Source organism: Bombina bombina, chromosome 11 (genome assembly GCF_027579735.1).
Source record: "Bombina bombina isolate aBomBom1 chromosome 11, aBomBom1.pri, whole genome shotgun sequence".
NCBI classification, from domain to species: domain Eukaryota; kingdom Metazoa; phylum Chordata; class Amphibia; order Anura; family Bombinatoridae; genus Bombina; species Bombina bombina.
The window spans coordinates 91,751,236-91,766,716 of NC_069509.1; the positions used below are offsets into that span (position 1 = coordinate 91,751,236).

Here is a 15,481-nt window from a genome sequence, read left to right on the forward strand (position 1 = left end):
TTGTTATTTATTGTAGTGAAACAGCATGCGGTTACCCCATGTGCCTATGGTGCCAAGACAACCCCGTGTACTGAGGGGTGTGATCAACCTGCGCTGGGAAAGTTACCAATAAACCACTGGGTAAATGGAGTATCCTCAAACTCCACAGAGAAAAATACAATCATACAATAGTAATAAGGATATTACTATAATAACCCTTGGCGCTAACGTGTAGCTAAAATTGGTAATGCAAAGGTTCTAATTATTGTATACTATAAACAATAAATTACCTTAGTGCGATGGAAATGATAATTCCTTACAAATATGTGAAAACTGGGTAGTTGATTAAGGGATGTGCTTAAGGATGAACCAGAGTAATGGTGCAAGTAAAAAATAAACAAATTTTATTACAATCTTAATCGTGCACAGAAATACTTTTAAAACCAAATTTAAAAAACACTCTGATCAGGCGTTTGACAATGTAGTATCAATAAAATCCCTAAAAACCTCAAAATAAAATTGCATAAATAAAATAACAAAAAAACAACAATGAGACAATCACTATCACAAATGGTTAATTCGAGATAGAGAACAAAGATCCCATTGGAGACCAAGGAAGATCCACGTCAGCTGGAAGTTAGTGATATTTTAACCGGAGCTGTAACGAGATGAGATCCAAATGAACAGACAGGAAGAGAGCCAAAATTTAAGGTGTTCACTTATTACTTACACCGAAAATGCTTTATGAAGTCCCAGCTGTCTCTCTATAGCGGTCCTGGATTAGATCACTGCTGGATGGATCCCCGAAATGAAGAAAACCTCTTGTCTTTTACAATCCGTATCAGCACTCACGCCAGATAGACCAAACTGTGCTCTGGGTCTCTGTGCGGTCTCGGCGCTGGTAATTAGTTCCAGTCACCTGTGTGTTAGAAAAGTGGGCGGAGCAACGCGTTTCAGCCCGGTCTGGGCCTTTGTCAAGCTCCTGATAGATGGGAGGTCAGGTCTTTTATACCGTCACCCCTGCATATGATTGGTTAGGCATTAATTCAAAACAAAGGGAACTGCGATACAGATACAAAATGATACATTTTTTCTATTGTTACTTTCTGCTCTTATTCATAATACATTTAGAGATGCACAATTTGCCCTTCAAATTTCAGCTTATTTGATGATCAATTTTAGATTCTTTTAAGATTAACAATCATTTTTATTTATAATGGATTCGTAGAGACATACAGAAAGGGGAAATTTATTTTCATTTTTCACTTGCACCCCCTATATTATCCCGTCCAAAGCACATCCCGCAGGGAAAAACAGGTTTTTTAAAAGTTTTTTTAAAAAACAACTCTCTATGTCAATTATATTGTCCCAGTATCAATTTATATTGTTTAAGTATAATCTAATAGAGAACCATACAGTAATCTAAACGGATATATTCAACAAATATAATTTTAAGTCCGCAATATAAATAAAAAAGTTAAGATAATTTACAAAACAAGCAAAACTAAAGGGAAAGGAACAAATAGGATTTATTCTCTAAGGAAACACCCTATATCGAAATCTAAGACCACAATGCAGGTCTAGGGGAGAGAAAAAAAGGGTGATGGTGTGAACCAGTACCGATCCACGACATCCCCTAAGTGCTCACATAGCCACACCTGGGCAAACACCCCACCTACAGGCGGGAGGTTGCCCACCGTGGACACATAGAGGACCATAGCATCCTCACCACTCACTGCCACTTTAAGTGAGAGCACCATAGTCCGGTGGAGAATTCAGTCCCTAGTCGGAACATCCATTGTGCTTCTCGTTTCAATAGTAGCTTGTTCCTATCGCCTCCCTTTACTTGTCTGGTAATATGGTCGATCAGGATCAACTTGATTGCGGCTACCGAATGTTTTGCTGTCAACCAGTGGCGTGCCACCGGTTGATCTGATTCTCCTTTCTTTAATGCTGATTTAATGGCCGTACGATGATTGGCCATTCTTTCTCGTATGGTACATAATGAAGGCCACACAGACAGATGGTCAAGTATACCACAAACATCGTGGTGCAAGTAAGTGGATGATTGATCGTGTACACCTTGTTATCATGCGGATGGTTAAATTTCTTGGTTGCTATGATGGAATTGCAAGTTGTGCAGTTCGGGCATCGAAAACACCCCTTTCTTGTACTTATCTGGTCTTTCTCAGTGTAACTCTGTATTGGATCCGAAATAACTAACAGATCCCTCAGATTAGTGCTATGTCTGTACCCAACCAGAGGACGTGCATTCTGTGCAAATTTGAGCTTAGGGTCAGAGAGCAGAATATGCCAGTGGTTCCTTAGCGTCTGTCCAACCTTTGAAGTATTGGGGGCGAAAGTAGTTGTAAAGATTATCTTGGTTTCCGGGTCTTGTTGCCTCCCAGTTTTTTTGTAGTAGTGTGTCCTGCGTCACATCCTGTATCTGTGCCTTGACCATGTCCAGAACTGTGGCCGGATATCCCCTTTGGGCAAATCTATATTGCATCTCTTGTACCTGTGACTCCCCCTTCTCTCTACTAGAATTGTTCCTAATCGCTCTAATGTATTGTGATTTTATGTCTTGGCACTATAGGCACATGGGGTAACCGTATGCTGTTTCACTACAATAAATAACAACCAGTATGCAACCAATATGCAACTGGACAGGATATAATATTTACCTTAAATGCTGATGGTGGATTATAAACAAGAAGGCTTGTAATAGAGTAACATGTTTAACAATGTAATAAGTGCAATTCATGAAGCGCATAGTAAGGTATTAGACACACATTGCAGAGATCTGAAACCCTTAATGTAGATACTGTGTGGATGTCAGTTTTTCTGTGTACTAGGCAAGAGCTGACATAAGTCTTCCTTGTTTGTTGGTTGTTTGTTTTTTGATTATGATGTGATTCACTATGGTTTTATTTTATACTAAATTCCATTGAGTGTGGTTAGTACCAAAGCAATGGGTAGGGGGAGATTATGGTGAAAGACTGCTGCAAGCCGAGGCAAAATGGATCTTTTACATAGCAAGTATATACCCGCAGGGCCTTAATGCTGATTTTAAAGTTTTCCATCTTTTTAACTAAGTTATCGTTTTAACTAAGTTATTTATAAGTTACAAATATTTCTAATTAAGTTATGGCTTATTGTCCAGTTTTTATGATTGAAGTAGTATCCAAAATTCAGCAATAAAATATGATACCTCCCCCACCGCTTAGTTCGCACTTTATCTAAATGTATTTTATTAAAAAACATTTTATTAAATGCATTTATGTAATATGTTTTTAAAGTTGTACCGTTTTTATAATGATATCTATTTTTATAATGATATCTATTTTTATAAATTATATCTGTTTTTTATAACTGTATCAATTTTTGTAACTGTTAATTTTTATAATTGTATCATGTCTTATTGTTCCTATTTTACTAAAAATTGCCATGTATTACTGTATTTCGGTATAATACTTTATCTACATAATTTGTTGTATATATAGATTAATTCTTCCCACTGATATGGAGAATCCTTAATATTGGAGTTAACTTAATTTTATTTATTCAAAGATGTTTAACTATTTGTATTTTGAGCATACTAATAATGAATATTAGCCTATATATATATATATATATATATACAGGTGGCCCTCGTTTTACAACGGTTCAATTTACACCGTTTCAGAATAACAACCTTTTTTTCCAGTCATGTGACTGCTATTGAAAAGCATTGAGAAGCAGTGCATTTATTAAAATAGCCAGTAGGTGGAGCTGTCCGCTTGTGTTGCAGTAAAGCCAAGCAAGCTGAAATTAATCAGTTTAACCAGATCTGAGCTATATAGCAGTTTTCAAAGGAACAAGATCTTCCTGTCTATAACTCAGTCCAGATTGGAATGCATAGAAAGAACTGTTTGCAGAGAAATGCAAGTGAAGTCTGTGTTGTGTGATTATTTTATTAGGTTTATAATGCTGTTTAGCAAATGTTTGTTCATTTAACTTAGTTTAATTATATATTCTGTGTTGTGTGATTATTTTATTAGGTTTATAATGCTGTCTAGCATTTAAAGTCTTCATTTCAAAGCTTTTAAAATAATGTATTAGGTGTTACTTATGACAATTTTGAGAGGGGCCTGGAACCTATCTCCCTTACTTCCCATTGACTTACATTATAAACTGGGTTTCAATTTACAACGGTTTCGATTTACAACCATTCCTTCTGGAACCTAACCCCGGCGTAAACTGAGGGCTACCTGTATATATATATATATATATATATATATATATATATATATATATATATACTGACCATTATTCGATTTTCTAATAACACCCCTAATAAATAATCCCTCATGAAAACTACATTTCCCAGAATTCCAACACACCACCAGCTACAATGACATAGCCGGAACCGGAAATGACGCACAATCCGGAAGTGACACGTCACCCGGAAGTGACGTAATGTCTCTTACAGAATCTAATATCTGAATATGGATAACTGATCTAGAGCCTTATGTTACATTTAGTAACAATGAACATTATGAGCAATTTACATCATGAAGATTTGTAGCTTTGGTTTTAGAATTCATTTTAAAAAATGTGCCCGATACCGGAAGTGACCCAGTTATAAGCATGAACGGTCACCATTTTGTCTAAGGGCATTATAGGGCTTTTTTGACATATGTAATGGCAAACTGAGGTGGGAAACTGCCTCTATTCTGATTGGTCATTATAGGCTATTTAAGACATGTTATTACTAGCAGTTGCCATCTTGAGAAAGGCCCGGTTTGGGTCCGAAACGCGTCGATATATACATTAGAAGTAGTCACTGCTCGAGTCTAAATATAGGGTAAGCCTATCTCCAATTAAGTTTACATTTGAATTAGCGTTATTGCACTATGTGATTTTTTTTTTTTACAGATACCACTTCCTACTGAATCTATTGGATTTTTGATTAACCATTTTGGATCTTTTTTCCACATTTTTTCATATTATACACTTTATTTTTATTTATTATTTTTATTTATTTTTTAATTTATTTTTTACTATCTGGAACTTTGGACACACTTTTTGATTATTCATACCAGGACCTACTTGGACACACAGGACATTTTATAGGACACTTGGTAAGGATATTATAATCTACTAGGACATTCTTTATCACTTGAGACTTTTTGAATCACTACCATTTATATTTTTATGTTATATTGGTTATGTCCTCTTACTTTTGAGGAATAACTTACTCTATTGTTTTTACTGGTTTTAATGTGTATAGGGTACCCTATTATATGTGTATGTTATAATAAATGTATTTTTAACCAGAGTTTTTCATATATTTAGATACTTTAGCCTATGTTTGGCGCTCCCTCCTTCTATATATATGGTATAGAGGTTAGGTAAACAATATTTCTCCAACATAGGTGTGTCCGGTCCACGGCGTCATCCTTACTTGTGGGATATTCTCTTCCCCAACAGGAAATGGCAAAGAGCCCAGCAAAGCTGGTCACATGATCCCTCCTAGGCTCCGCCTACCCCAGTCATTCTCTTTGCCGTTGTACAGGCAACATCTCCACGGAGATGGCTTAGAGTTTTTTAGTGTTTAACTGTAGTTTTTCATTATTCAATCAAGAGTTTGTTATTTTCAAATAGTGCTGGTACGTACTATTTACTCAGAAACAGAAAAGAGATGAAGAATTCTGTTTGTATGAGGAAAATGATTTTAGCAACCGTAACTAAAATCCATGGCTGTTCCACACAGGACTGTTGAGAGCAATTAACTTCAGTTGGGGGAACAGTTTGCAGTCTCTTGCTGCTTGAGGTATGACACATTCTAACAAGACGATGTAATGCTGGAAGCTGTCATTTTCCCTATGGGATCCGGTAAGCCATGTTTATTACGATTGTAAATAAGGGCTTCACAAGGGCTTATTTAAACTGTAGACTTTTTTTGGGCTAAATCGATTGATATTAACACTTATTTAGCCTTGAGGAATCATTTATTCTGGGTATTTTGATTTAATAATATCGGCAGGCACTGTTTTAGACACCTTATTCTTTAGGGGCTTTCCCAAAGCATAGGCAGAGTCTCATTTTCGCGCCGGTGTTGCGCACTTGTTTTTGAGAGGCATGGCATGCAGTCGCATGTGAGAGGAGCTCTGATACTCATAAAAGACTTCTGAAGGCGTCATTTGGTATCGTATTCCCCTTTGGGTTTGGTTGGGTCTCAGCAAAGCAGATACCAGGGACTGTAAAGGGGTTTAAAGCTTAAAACGGCTCCGGTTCCGTTATTTTAAGGGTTAAAGCTTCCAAAATTGGTGTGCAATATTTTCAAGGCTTTAAGACGCTGTGGTGAAAATTTGGTGAATTTTGAACAATTCCTTCATGTTTTTTCGCAATTGCAGTAATAAAGTGTGTTCAGTTTAAAATTTAAAGTGACAGTAACGGTTTTATTTTAAAACGTTTTTTGTACTTTCTGATCAAGTTTATGCCTGTTTAACATGTCTGAACTACCAGATAGACTGTGTTCTGAATGTGGGGAAGCCAGAATTCCTATTCATTTAAATAAATGTGATTTATGTGATAATGACAATGATGCCCAAGATGATTCCTCAAGTGAGGGGAGTAAGCATGGTACTGCATCATTCCCTCCTTCGTCTACACGAGTCTTGCCCACTCAGGAGGCCCCTAGTACATCTAGCGCGCCAATACTCCTTACTATGCAACAATTAACGGCTGTAATGGATAATTCTGTCAAAAACATTTTAGCCAAAATGAACCCTTGTCAGCGTAAGCGTGGATGCTCTGTTTTAGTTACTGAAGAGCATGACGACGCTGATATTAATATCTCTGAAGGGCCCCTAACCCAATCTGAGGGGGCCAGGGAGGTTTTGTCTGAGGGAGAAATTACTGATTTAGGGAACATTTCTCAGCAGGCTGAATCTGATGTGATTACATTTAAATTTAAATTGGAACATCTCCGCATTTTGCTTAAGGAGGTATTATCCACTCTGGATGATTGTGAAAATTTAGTCATCCCAGAGAAACTATGTAAAATGGACAAGTTCCTAGAGGTGCCGGGGCTCCCAGAAGCTTTTCCTATACCCAAGCGGGTGGCGGACATTGTTAATAAAGAATGGGAAAGGCCCGGTATTCCTTTCGTCCCTCCCCCCATATTTAAAAAATTGTTTCCTATGGTCGACCCCAGAAAGGACTTATGGCAGTCAGTCCCCAAGGTCGAGGGAGCGGTTTCTACTTTAAACAAACGCACCACTATTCCCATAGAGGATAGTTGTGCTTTCAAAGATCCTATGGATAAAAAATTAGAAGGTTTGCTTAAAAAGATGTTTGTTCAGCAGGGTTACCTTCTACAACCCATTTCATGCATTGTCCCTGTCACTACAGCCGCATATTTCTGGTTTGATGAACTGCTTAAGGTGCTCGATAGTGACTCTCCTCCTTATGAGGAGATTATGGACAGAATCAATGCTCTCAAATTGGCTAATTCTTTCACTCTAGACGCCTCTTTGCAATTGGCTAAGTTAGCGGCTAAGAACTCTGGGTTTGCTATTGTGGCGCGCAGAGCGCTTTGGTTGAAATCTTGGTCGGCTGATGCGTCTTCCAAGAACAAGCTACTAAACATTCCTTTCAAGGGGAAAACGCTGTTTGGTCCTGACTTGAAAGAGATTATCTCTGATATCACTGGGGGTAAGGGCCACGCCCTTCCTCAGGATCGGCCCTTCAAGGCAAAAAATAGACCTAATTTTCGTCCCTTTCGTAAAAACGGACCAGCCCAAGGTGCTACGTCCTCTAAGCAAGAGGGTAATACTTCTCAGGCCAAGCCAGCTTGGAGACCAATGCAAGGCTGGAACAAGGGAAAGCAGGCCAAGAAACCTGCCACTGCTACCAAGACAGCATGAAATATTGGCCCCCGATCCGGGACCGGATCTGGTGGGGGGCAGACTCTCTCTCTTCGCTCAGGCTTGGGCAAGAGATGTTCTGGATCCTTGGGCGCTAGAAATAGTCTCCCAGGGTTATCTTCTGGAATTCAAGGGACTTCCCCCAAGGGGGAGGTTCCACAAGTCGCAGTTGTCTTCAGACCACATAAAAAGACAGGCGTTCTTACATTGTGTAGAAGACCTGTTAAAAATGGGAGTGATTCATCCTGTTCCATTAAGAGAACAAGGGATGGGGTTCTACTCCAATCTGTTCATAGTTCCCAAAAAAGAGGGAACGTTCAGACCAATCCTAGATCTCAAGATCTTAAACAAATTTCTCAAGGTCCCATCGTTCAAGATGGAAACCATTCGAACTATCCTTCCTTCCATCCAGGAAGGTCAATTTATGACCACGGTGGATTTAAAGGATGCGTATCTACATATTCCTATCCACAAGGAACATCATCGGTTCCTAAGGTTTGCATTCCTGGACAAACATTACCAGTTCGTGGCGCTTCCTTTCGGATTAGCCACTGCTCCAAGGATTTTCACAAAGGTACTAGGGTCCCTTCTAGCGGTGCTAAGACCAAGGGGCATTGCAGTAGTACCTTACCTGGACGACATTCTGATTCAAGCGTCGTCCCTTCCTCAAGCAAAGGCTCACACGGACATTGTCCTGGCCTTTCTCAGATCTCACGGCTGGAAAGTGAACGTGGAAAAGAGTTCTCTATCCCCGTCAACAAGGGTTCCCTTCTTGGGAACAATTATAGACTCCTTAGAAATGAGGATCTTTCTAACAGAGGCCAGAAAAACAAAGCTTCTGGACTCTTGTCGGATACTTCATTCCGTTCCTCTTCCTTCCATAGCTCAGTGCATGGAAGTGATCGGGTTGATGGTGGCGGCGATGGACATAGTTCCTTTTGCGCGCATTCATCTAAGACCATTACAACTGTGCATGCTCAGTCAGTGGAATGGGGACTATACAGACTTGTCTCCGAAGATACAAGTAAATCAGAGGACCAGAGACTCACTCCGTTGGTGGCTGTCCCTGGACAATCTGTCTCAAGGGATGATGTTCCACAGACCAGAGTGGGTCATTGTCACGACCGACGCCAGTCTGATAGGCTGGGGCGCGGTCTGGGGATCCCTGAAAGCTCAGGGTCTTTGGTCTCGGGAAGAATCTCTTCTACCGATAAATATTCTGGAACTGAGAGCGATATTCAATGCGCTCCAGGCCTGGCCCCAGCTTGCGAGGACCAGGTTCATACGGTTTCAATCAGACAACATGACGACTGTGGCGTACATCAACCATCAGGGGGGAACAAGGAGTTCCCTAGCGATGGAAGAAGTAACCAAAATTATTCTTTGGGCGGAGTCTCACTCCTGCCACCTGTCTGCTATCCACATCCCAGGAGTGGAAAATTGGGAAGCGGATTTTCTGAGTCGTCAGACATTGCATCCGGGGGAGTGGGAACTCCATCCGGAAATCTTTGCCCGAGTCACTCACCTGTGGGGCATTCCAGACATGGATCTGATGGCCTCTCGTCAGAACTTCAAAGTTCCTTGCTACGGGGCCAGATCCAGGGATCCCAAGGCGGCTCTAGTGGATGCACTAGTAGCACCTTGGACCTTCAAACTAGCTTATGTGTTCCCGCCATTTCCTCTCATCCCCAGGCTGATAGCCAGGATCAAGCAGGAGAGGGCGTCGGTGATCTTGATAGCTCCTGCGTGGCCACGCAGGACTTGGTATGCAGATCTGGTGAATATGTCATCGGCTCCACCTTGGAAGCTACCTTTGAGACGAGACCTTCTTGTTCAGGGTCCGTTCGAACATCCGAATCTGGTTTCACTCCAGCTGACTGCTTGGAGATTGAACGCTTGATTTTATCGAAGCGAGGATTCTCAGATTCTGTGATCGATACTCTTGTTCAGGCCAGAAAGCCTGTGACTAGAAAGATTTACCACAAAATTTGGAAAAAATATATCTGTTGGTGTGAATCTAAAGGATTCCCTTGGGACAAGGTTAAGATTCCTAGGATTCTATCCTTCCTTCAAGAAGGATTGGAAAAAGGATTATCTGCAAGTTCCCTGAAGGGTCAGATTTCTGCCTTGTCGGTATTACTTCACAAAAAGCTGGCAGCTGTGCCAGATGTTCAAGCCTTTGTTCAGGCTCTGGTTAGAATCAAGCCTGTTTACAAACCTTTGACTCCTCCTTGGAGTCTCAATTTAGTTCTTTCAGTTCTTCAGGGGGTTCCGTTTGAACCCTTACATTCCGTTGATATTAAGTTATTATCTTGGAAAGTTTTGTTTTTAGTTGCGATTTCTTCTGCTAGAAGAGTCTCAGAATTATCTGCTCTGCAGTGTTCTCCTCCTTATCTGGTGTTCCATGCAGATAAGGTGGTTTTACGTACTAAACCTGGTTTTCTTCCAAAAGTTGTTTCTAACAAAAACATTAACCAGGAGATTATCGTACCTTCTCTGTGTCCAAAACCAGTTTCAAAGAAGGAACGTTTGTTGCACAATTTGGATGTTGTTCGCGCTCTAAAATTCTATTTAGATGCTACAAAGGATTTTAGACAAACATCTTCCTTGTTTGTTGTTTATTCAGGTAAAAGGAGAGGTCAAAAAGCAACTTCTACCTCTCTCTCTTTTTGGATTAAAAGCATCATCAGATTGGCTTACGAGACTGCCGGACGGCAGCCTCCCGAAAGAATCACAGCTCATTCCACTAGGGCTGTGGCTTCCACATGGGCCTTCAAGAACGAGGCTTCTGTTGATCAGATATGTAGGGCAGCGACTTGGTCTTCACTGCACACTTTTACCAAATTTTACAAGTTTGATACTTTTGCTTCTTCTGAGGCTATTTTTGGGAGAAAGGTTTTGCAAGCCGTGGTGCCTTCCATTTAGGTGACCTGATTTGCTCCCTCCCTTCATCCGTGTCCTAAAGCTTTGGTATTGGTTCCCACAAGTAAGGATGACGCCGTGGACCGGACACACCTATGTTGGAGAAAACAGAATTTATGTTTACCTGATAAATTTCTTTCTCCAACGGTGTGTCCGGTCCACGGCCCGCCCTGGTTTTTTTAATCAGGTCTGATATTTTATTTTCTTTAACTACAGTCACCACGGTACCATATGGTTTCTCCTATGCAAATATTCCTCCTTAACGTCGGTCGAATGACTGGGGTAGGCGGAGCCTAGGAGGGATCATGTGACCAGCTTTGCTGGGCTCTTTGCCATTTCCTGTTGGGGAAGAGAATATCCCACAAGTAAGGATGACGCCGTGGACCGGACACACCGTTGGAGAAAGAAATTTATCAGGTAAACATAAATTCTGTTTTTATATAGTAATTGCATTAAGAGATTATGTATATTTATCCCTAATTAGCCAAAGCAAACAATATAAGAAAAATACTCAACAGGTTTTTCAAGGGGTATGTCACTACACTGCAAAACAATTAAAAATTTGCTAACAAAATATACATTGTATATGTAGATCTTTTGCAATCTTTGACACTTGCCAATAGTGGAGAAAAAAATATGTGCCAAGTCACTAACCTGAGAGCTACCTCTTCTGCAGAACGTTTAGGAACCAATGGCTTTTCCAAAGTAATCTCCAGTACAATATACGTCCCTGACTCTACAAACTGCTGTAAAAAGATGTAACAATTAGTGATATTAAATGAAATAATTACATGATAGTGAATAATCAAGACTGTTGTTTACAGACAGGGAGAAAACACACAACACAATTGTACTAGGACTTAAAGGGACAGGAACCCCAATTTTTTTATTTCATGATTCAGGGAGAACATACAATTTTAAAACAACTTTCCAATTTACTTCTGTTATCTAATTTGCTTCATTATTTAGGTATCCTTTGTTGAAAAGTATAGCTAGGTAGGGTCAGCACCTGGCTATGCTTTTCAACAAAGGATACCTAAATAATGAAAAAATTGGGGTTCCTGACCTTTTAACAGTAACCAATTGCCAATACGATTTGAGACAATTTCTAGCAAGAAAGATTAATCTTTGTTTTATATAGAATACATCACTAAGGTTAGGTATTTCTTTTTTTCAATCTCGCAATCTCAATTTCTCAGTGCAGGTCATATTTTCTGGCAAATTATGTAGCCCACTAATAGGATAGCACACATAAGAATATGTTTCCAGTTACTTGTTATACCAACTGCAGAATATAAAATGTATGAGAAATTGCTTATTTATGTTTATTTTGTATATGAAATAGCAGATTTATATTATCTTTGTCTGTATACCAAATCCCATACTTAGACCCAGATGATCAAAGATTCTCTGACTTTGAGAGAATTTATAGTAACGAAAAGAGGGCAGAACTCTCCAGCATAATGAGATCTCTCTCATTTCTGTATGTGAAGCAGGGACAAGCTCAGTGCAATATAGCGCTGCATGATATGAGAGTTTTGTTATTACTTTACACTTCAGATTGGGCCCTTCAGTATTATTACATTTAAGCTTTGCACTTAAATTATATTTTAATACATTTAAATGTAGATGCAACTGTGATTTTACAAATTTGGATTGTGCTTAGAAAGTGTCTGTGTCTTTTTAAACAAATTAGGATCATACTATATCTTTCTGTGTATCTTTTACTAATTACACTGCACTTTGTATTTTCTCTATTGGAAAACATAACAGAGCTTCAGAAAGTCTGAGAGACAAGGGAGTTCCCTGGGTATGTCTGAAGCTCTCTCACAAGTCATGTGAATTTTAATCTAAGCATTTTAAACAAGCTGGTCACACTGAATTATCTTGCCAGAAGTATGCAGGTAAAGTTTGCTCAAAATCAACAATACGCTTATTTAACTGACAGAAAAGTAAATATTCTTAACTATAGGCAAAAGCAAGTTAAATTGTAGTGAAAACATTTAAGTTTAATTAGTAACTGATGCAAACTGTGCCTTTAAATCAGCCCCAGGTGTTCTCCAGTCACCTTCTCTCTCCTTTGTGAATTTCTGTAAACCGGAGAGCTTCATTAGTTTATATGGAAGGAATCTCTCTTCTCTCAGACTTCCAGGTTCTGCCCTTTTTCTTAGAGAGTTCAGCTCATATGAAGTCTGCACTATAATTTCTCTCCAAACTAGAGAATCTTTAATTATAGGACCCACATAAAGTAATACAAGGAATGCCCCTTGGAGTAGTATAGAAATATCTGCATTTTAAGAATTTTACTAAGGCCTGATGATCTAAACCTCTCGGCTCAGACAAGATGATAAATAAATAAAATGACAGTTCCGTTGCATTTTACACTTCAGATTAAATTTTATTACATTTACATTTTTCACTTTCTATTTTCTATTTTATTTTTCATAGAGCAGTGTATTTAGGTTTGTGAGTTTACAAATTAGGATTATTATTTCAGAGTTTCAAATTAGGCTCATGCTTTTTATAATTATGTGTCTATTTTACAAATTACATTGCATTTTGTATTTCTTTTATTTAAAATAAACTGAAAAACTGACAGCTTCAGTATCCCAGAGATCTTTATTATTTTCTATGGGCCTGATTCTCTAGTTTGGAGAGAATTAGAGAATCAGGCCCATAGAAAATAATAAAGAGAGGCTGAACTCACTGAGAAAAAGAGTGGAACTTCGAAGTCCCACAGATATGAGAGGTGCTTTCCCTAGAAAGTAATGAGGATCTCTGGCAAACAAAATTTTACAGCAAAGAGAGGGGTTAACAGGAGAATACCTGGGGCTGATATATCACAGTTTGCAGCAAATACAGATTAAAGATAAATGTTTTCACTACAATTTAACTTGCTTTTGCCTATATGTTAGTTTACTTTTATGTCAGTTAAAATAAGTGTATTGTGAATTTTGAGAAAAATGCACCTGAATACAGCTGATGAGATAATTCAGTGAGACCAAATTGTTTAAAGTGCTTACATCATTTAACAAGAACTGCAAAAGCTTAAGACATACACTGGGAACTCCCCTGTACCTCACACTTTCTGAAGCTGTGTTTTAATTTACAATAGAGAAAATACAAAGTGCAATGTAAGTTGTAAAAGATACACAGAAATATACAACGTATGATCTTAATTTGTTAAAGTAACACAAACTTTCAAAACAATCACTGCTGGATCTAAATCTAAATGTATTAAAATAGTAAGGGAAAAGCCTAAATGTTATAATACGGAAAGGGTTCAATCTGATGTGTTAAGTAATATAAAATGCAATGCACAATGTAAGTGTAACAAAACTCTCCTATAATGCAATACTATATTACACTAAGCTTGTCTCTCCTTCAGATATAGGGGGTCGATTGATGAAGCAGCGGATGCTGCTTCCGACCCACTCCGCTTTAGGTGCGCCTGAAGTGGAAGTAAAGAAGCAGCGGTCATATGAATTGTGCAATGATAAATGCCAACAGCGTATGTCGGCAATTTATCGATGTGCGGCGAACATGATCCGCTACAGCAGATCAAGTCCGCTACAGCAGATCAAGTCCGCTCACACTTTGATAATTCGGCCCCATAGAAATGAGAGAGATCTTGCTGTGCTGGAGAGTTCCATCCTTTTTCTTTGAACATTTATTGAGTTCAGCCCCTGTGAAGTCTGCACTACAATTTATCTCCAAACTAGAGAATCAGGCCCAAAGAAAAACAAAATGTATGCTTGCCTGATAATTTTTTTTCTTCCCGGGCATGGAGAGTCCACAACGTCATACCAATTACTAGTGGGATATTCAACTCCTGGCCAGCAGGAGGAGACAAAGAGCACCCCAGCAAAGCTGTTAAGTGTAACTTCCCTTACCCATAATCCCCAGTCATTCAGCCAAAGGAAAATGGAAAAAGAAGAAACACAAAGGTATAGAGGTGCCTTAGGTTTACTCAAAAAAAAACTGCCGAATTAGAATTTAAAAAGAGGGCCGGGTTGTGGACTCTCCATGCCCGGAAAGAAAGAAATTTATCAGGTAAGCATAAATTTTGTTTTCTTTCCTATGGCATGGAGAGTCCACAACGTCATTCCAAATTACTAGTGGGAACCAATACCCAAACTAGAGGACACGGAATGAACAGGGAGGGAGAACAAGACAGGAGGACCTAAAAAGAAGGCAACACCGCTTGAAGAACCTTTCTCCCAAAAGAGGCCTCAGCTGAGGCAAAAGTATCAAATTTGTAGAATTTGGAAAAAGTATACAACGAGGACCATGTTGCCGCCTTGCACATCTGTTCCCCAGAAGCTTTATTGTTGAAAGCCCAAGATGAGGAGACAGCCCTAGTGGAATGAGCCGTAAATCTCTCAGGAGGCTGCTGTCCAGCAGTCTCATAAGCAAAAAGAATCATACTTAACCAGAGGGAAAGAGTAGTAGAACTGGCCTTCTGACCCTTACGCTTTCCAGAGAAAACAACACACAGGGCAGAAGATTGCCAAAAATCTTTAGTAGCATGTAGGTAAAAAGAGCACACACAACATCCAAGTTATGCAAAATACGTTCTTTATGAAAAGAAGGATTAGGACAAAAAGAAGGAACAACAATTTCCTGATTAATGTTTCTATCCAACACCATCTTAGGAAAAAAACTCA

The 15,481-nt window shown here is 39.2% G+C and overlaps 1 protein-coding gene across 1 annotated transcript in view; it reads right to left on the minus strand.

Moving 5' to 3' along the window:
- The window catches only part of CFAP70 (cilia and flagella associated protein 70), a 576,575-nt gene that overhangs the window by 377,636 nt on the left and 183,458 nt on the right, over positions 1–15,481 (minus strand). Inside the window, exon 11 of the mRNA XM_053694219.1 lies at positions 11,469–11,560. Coding sequence (XP_053550194.1) covers positions 11,469–11,560 — 92 coding nt within the window. The remainder of the gene's footprint in view (positions 1–11,468; positions 11,561–15,481) is intronic.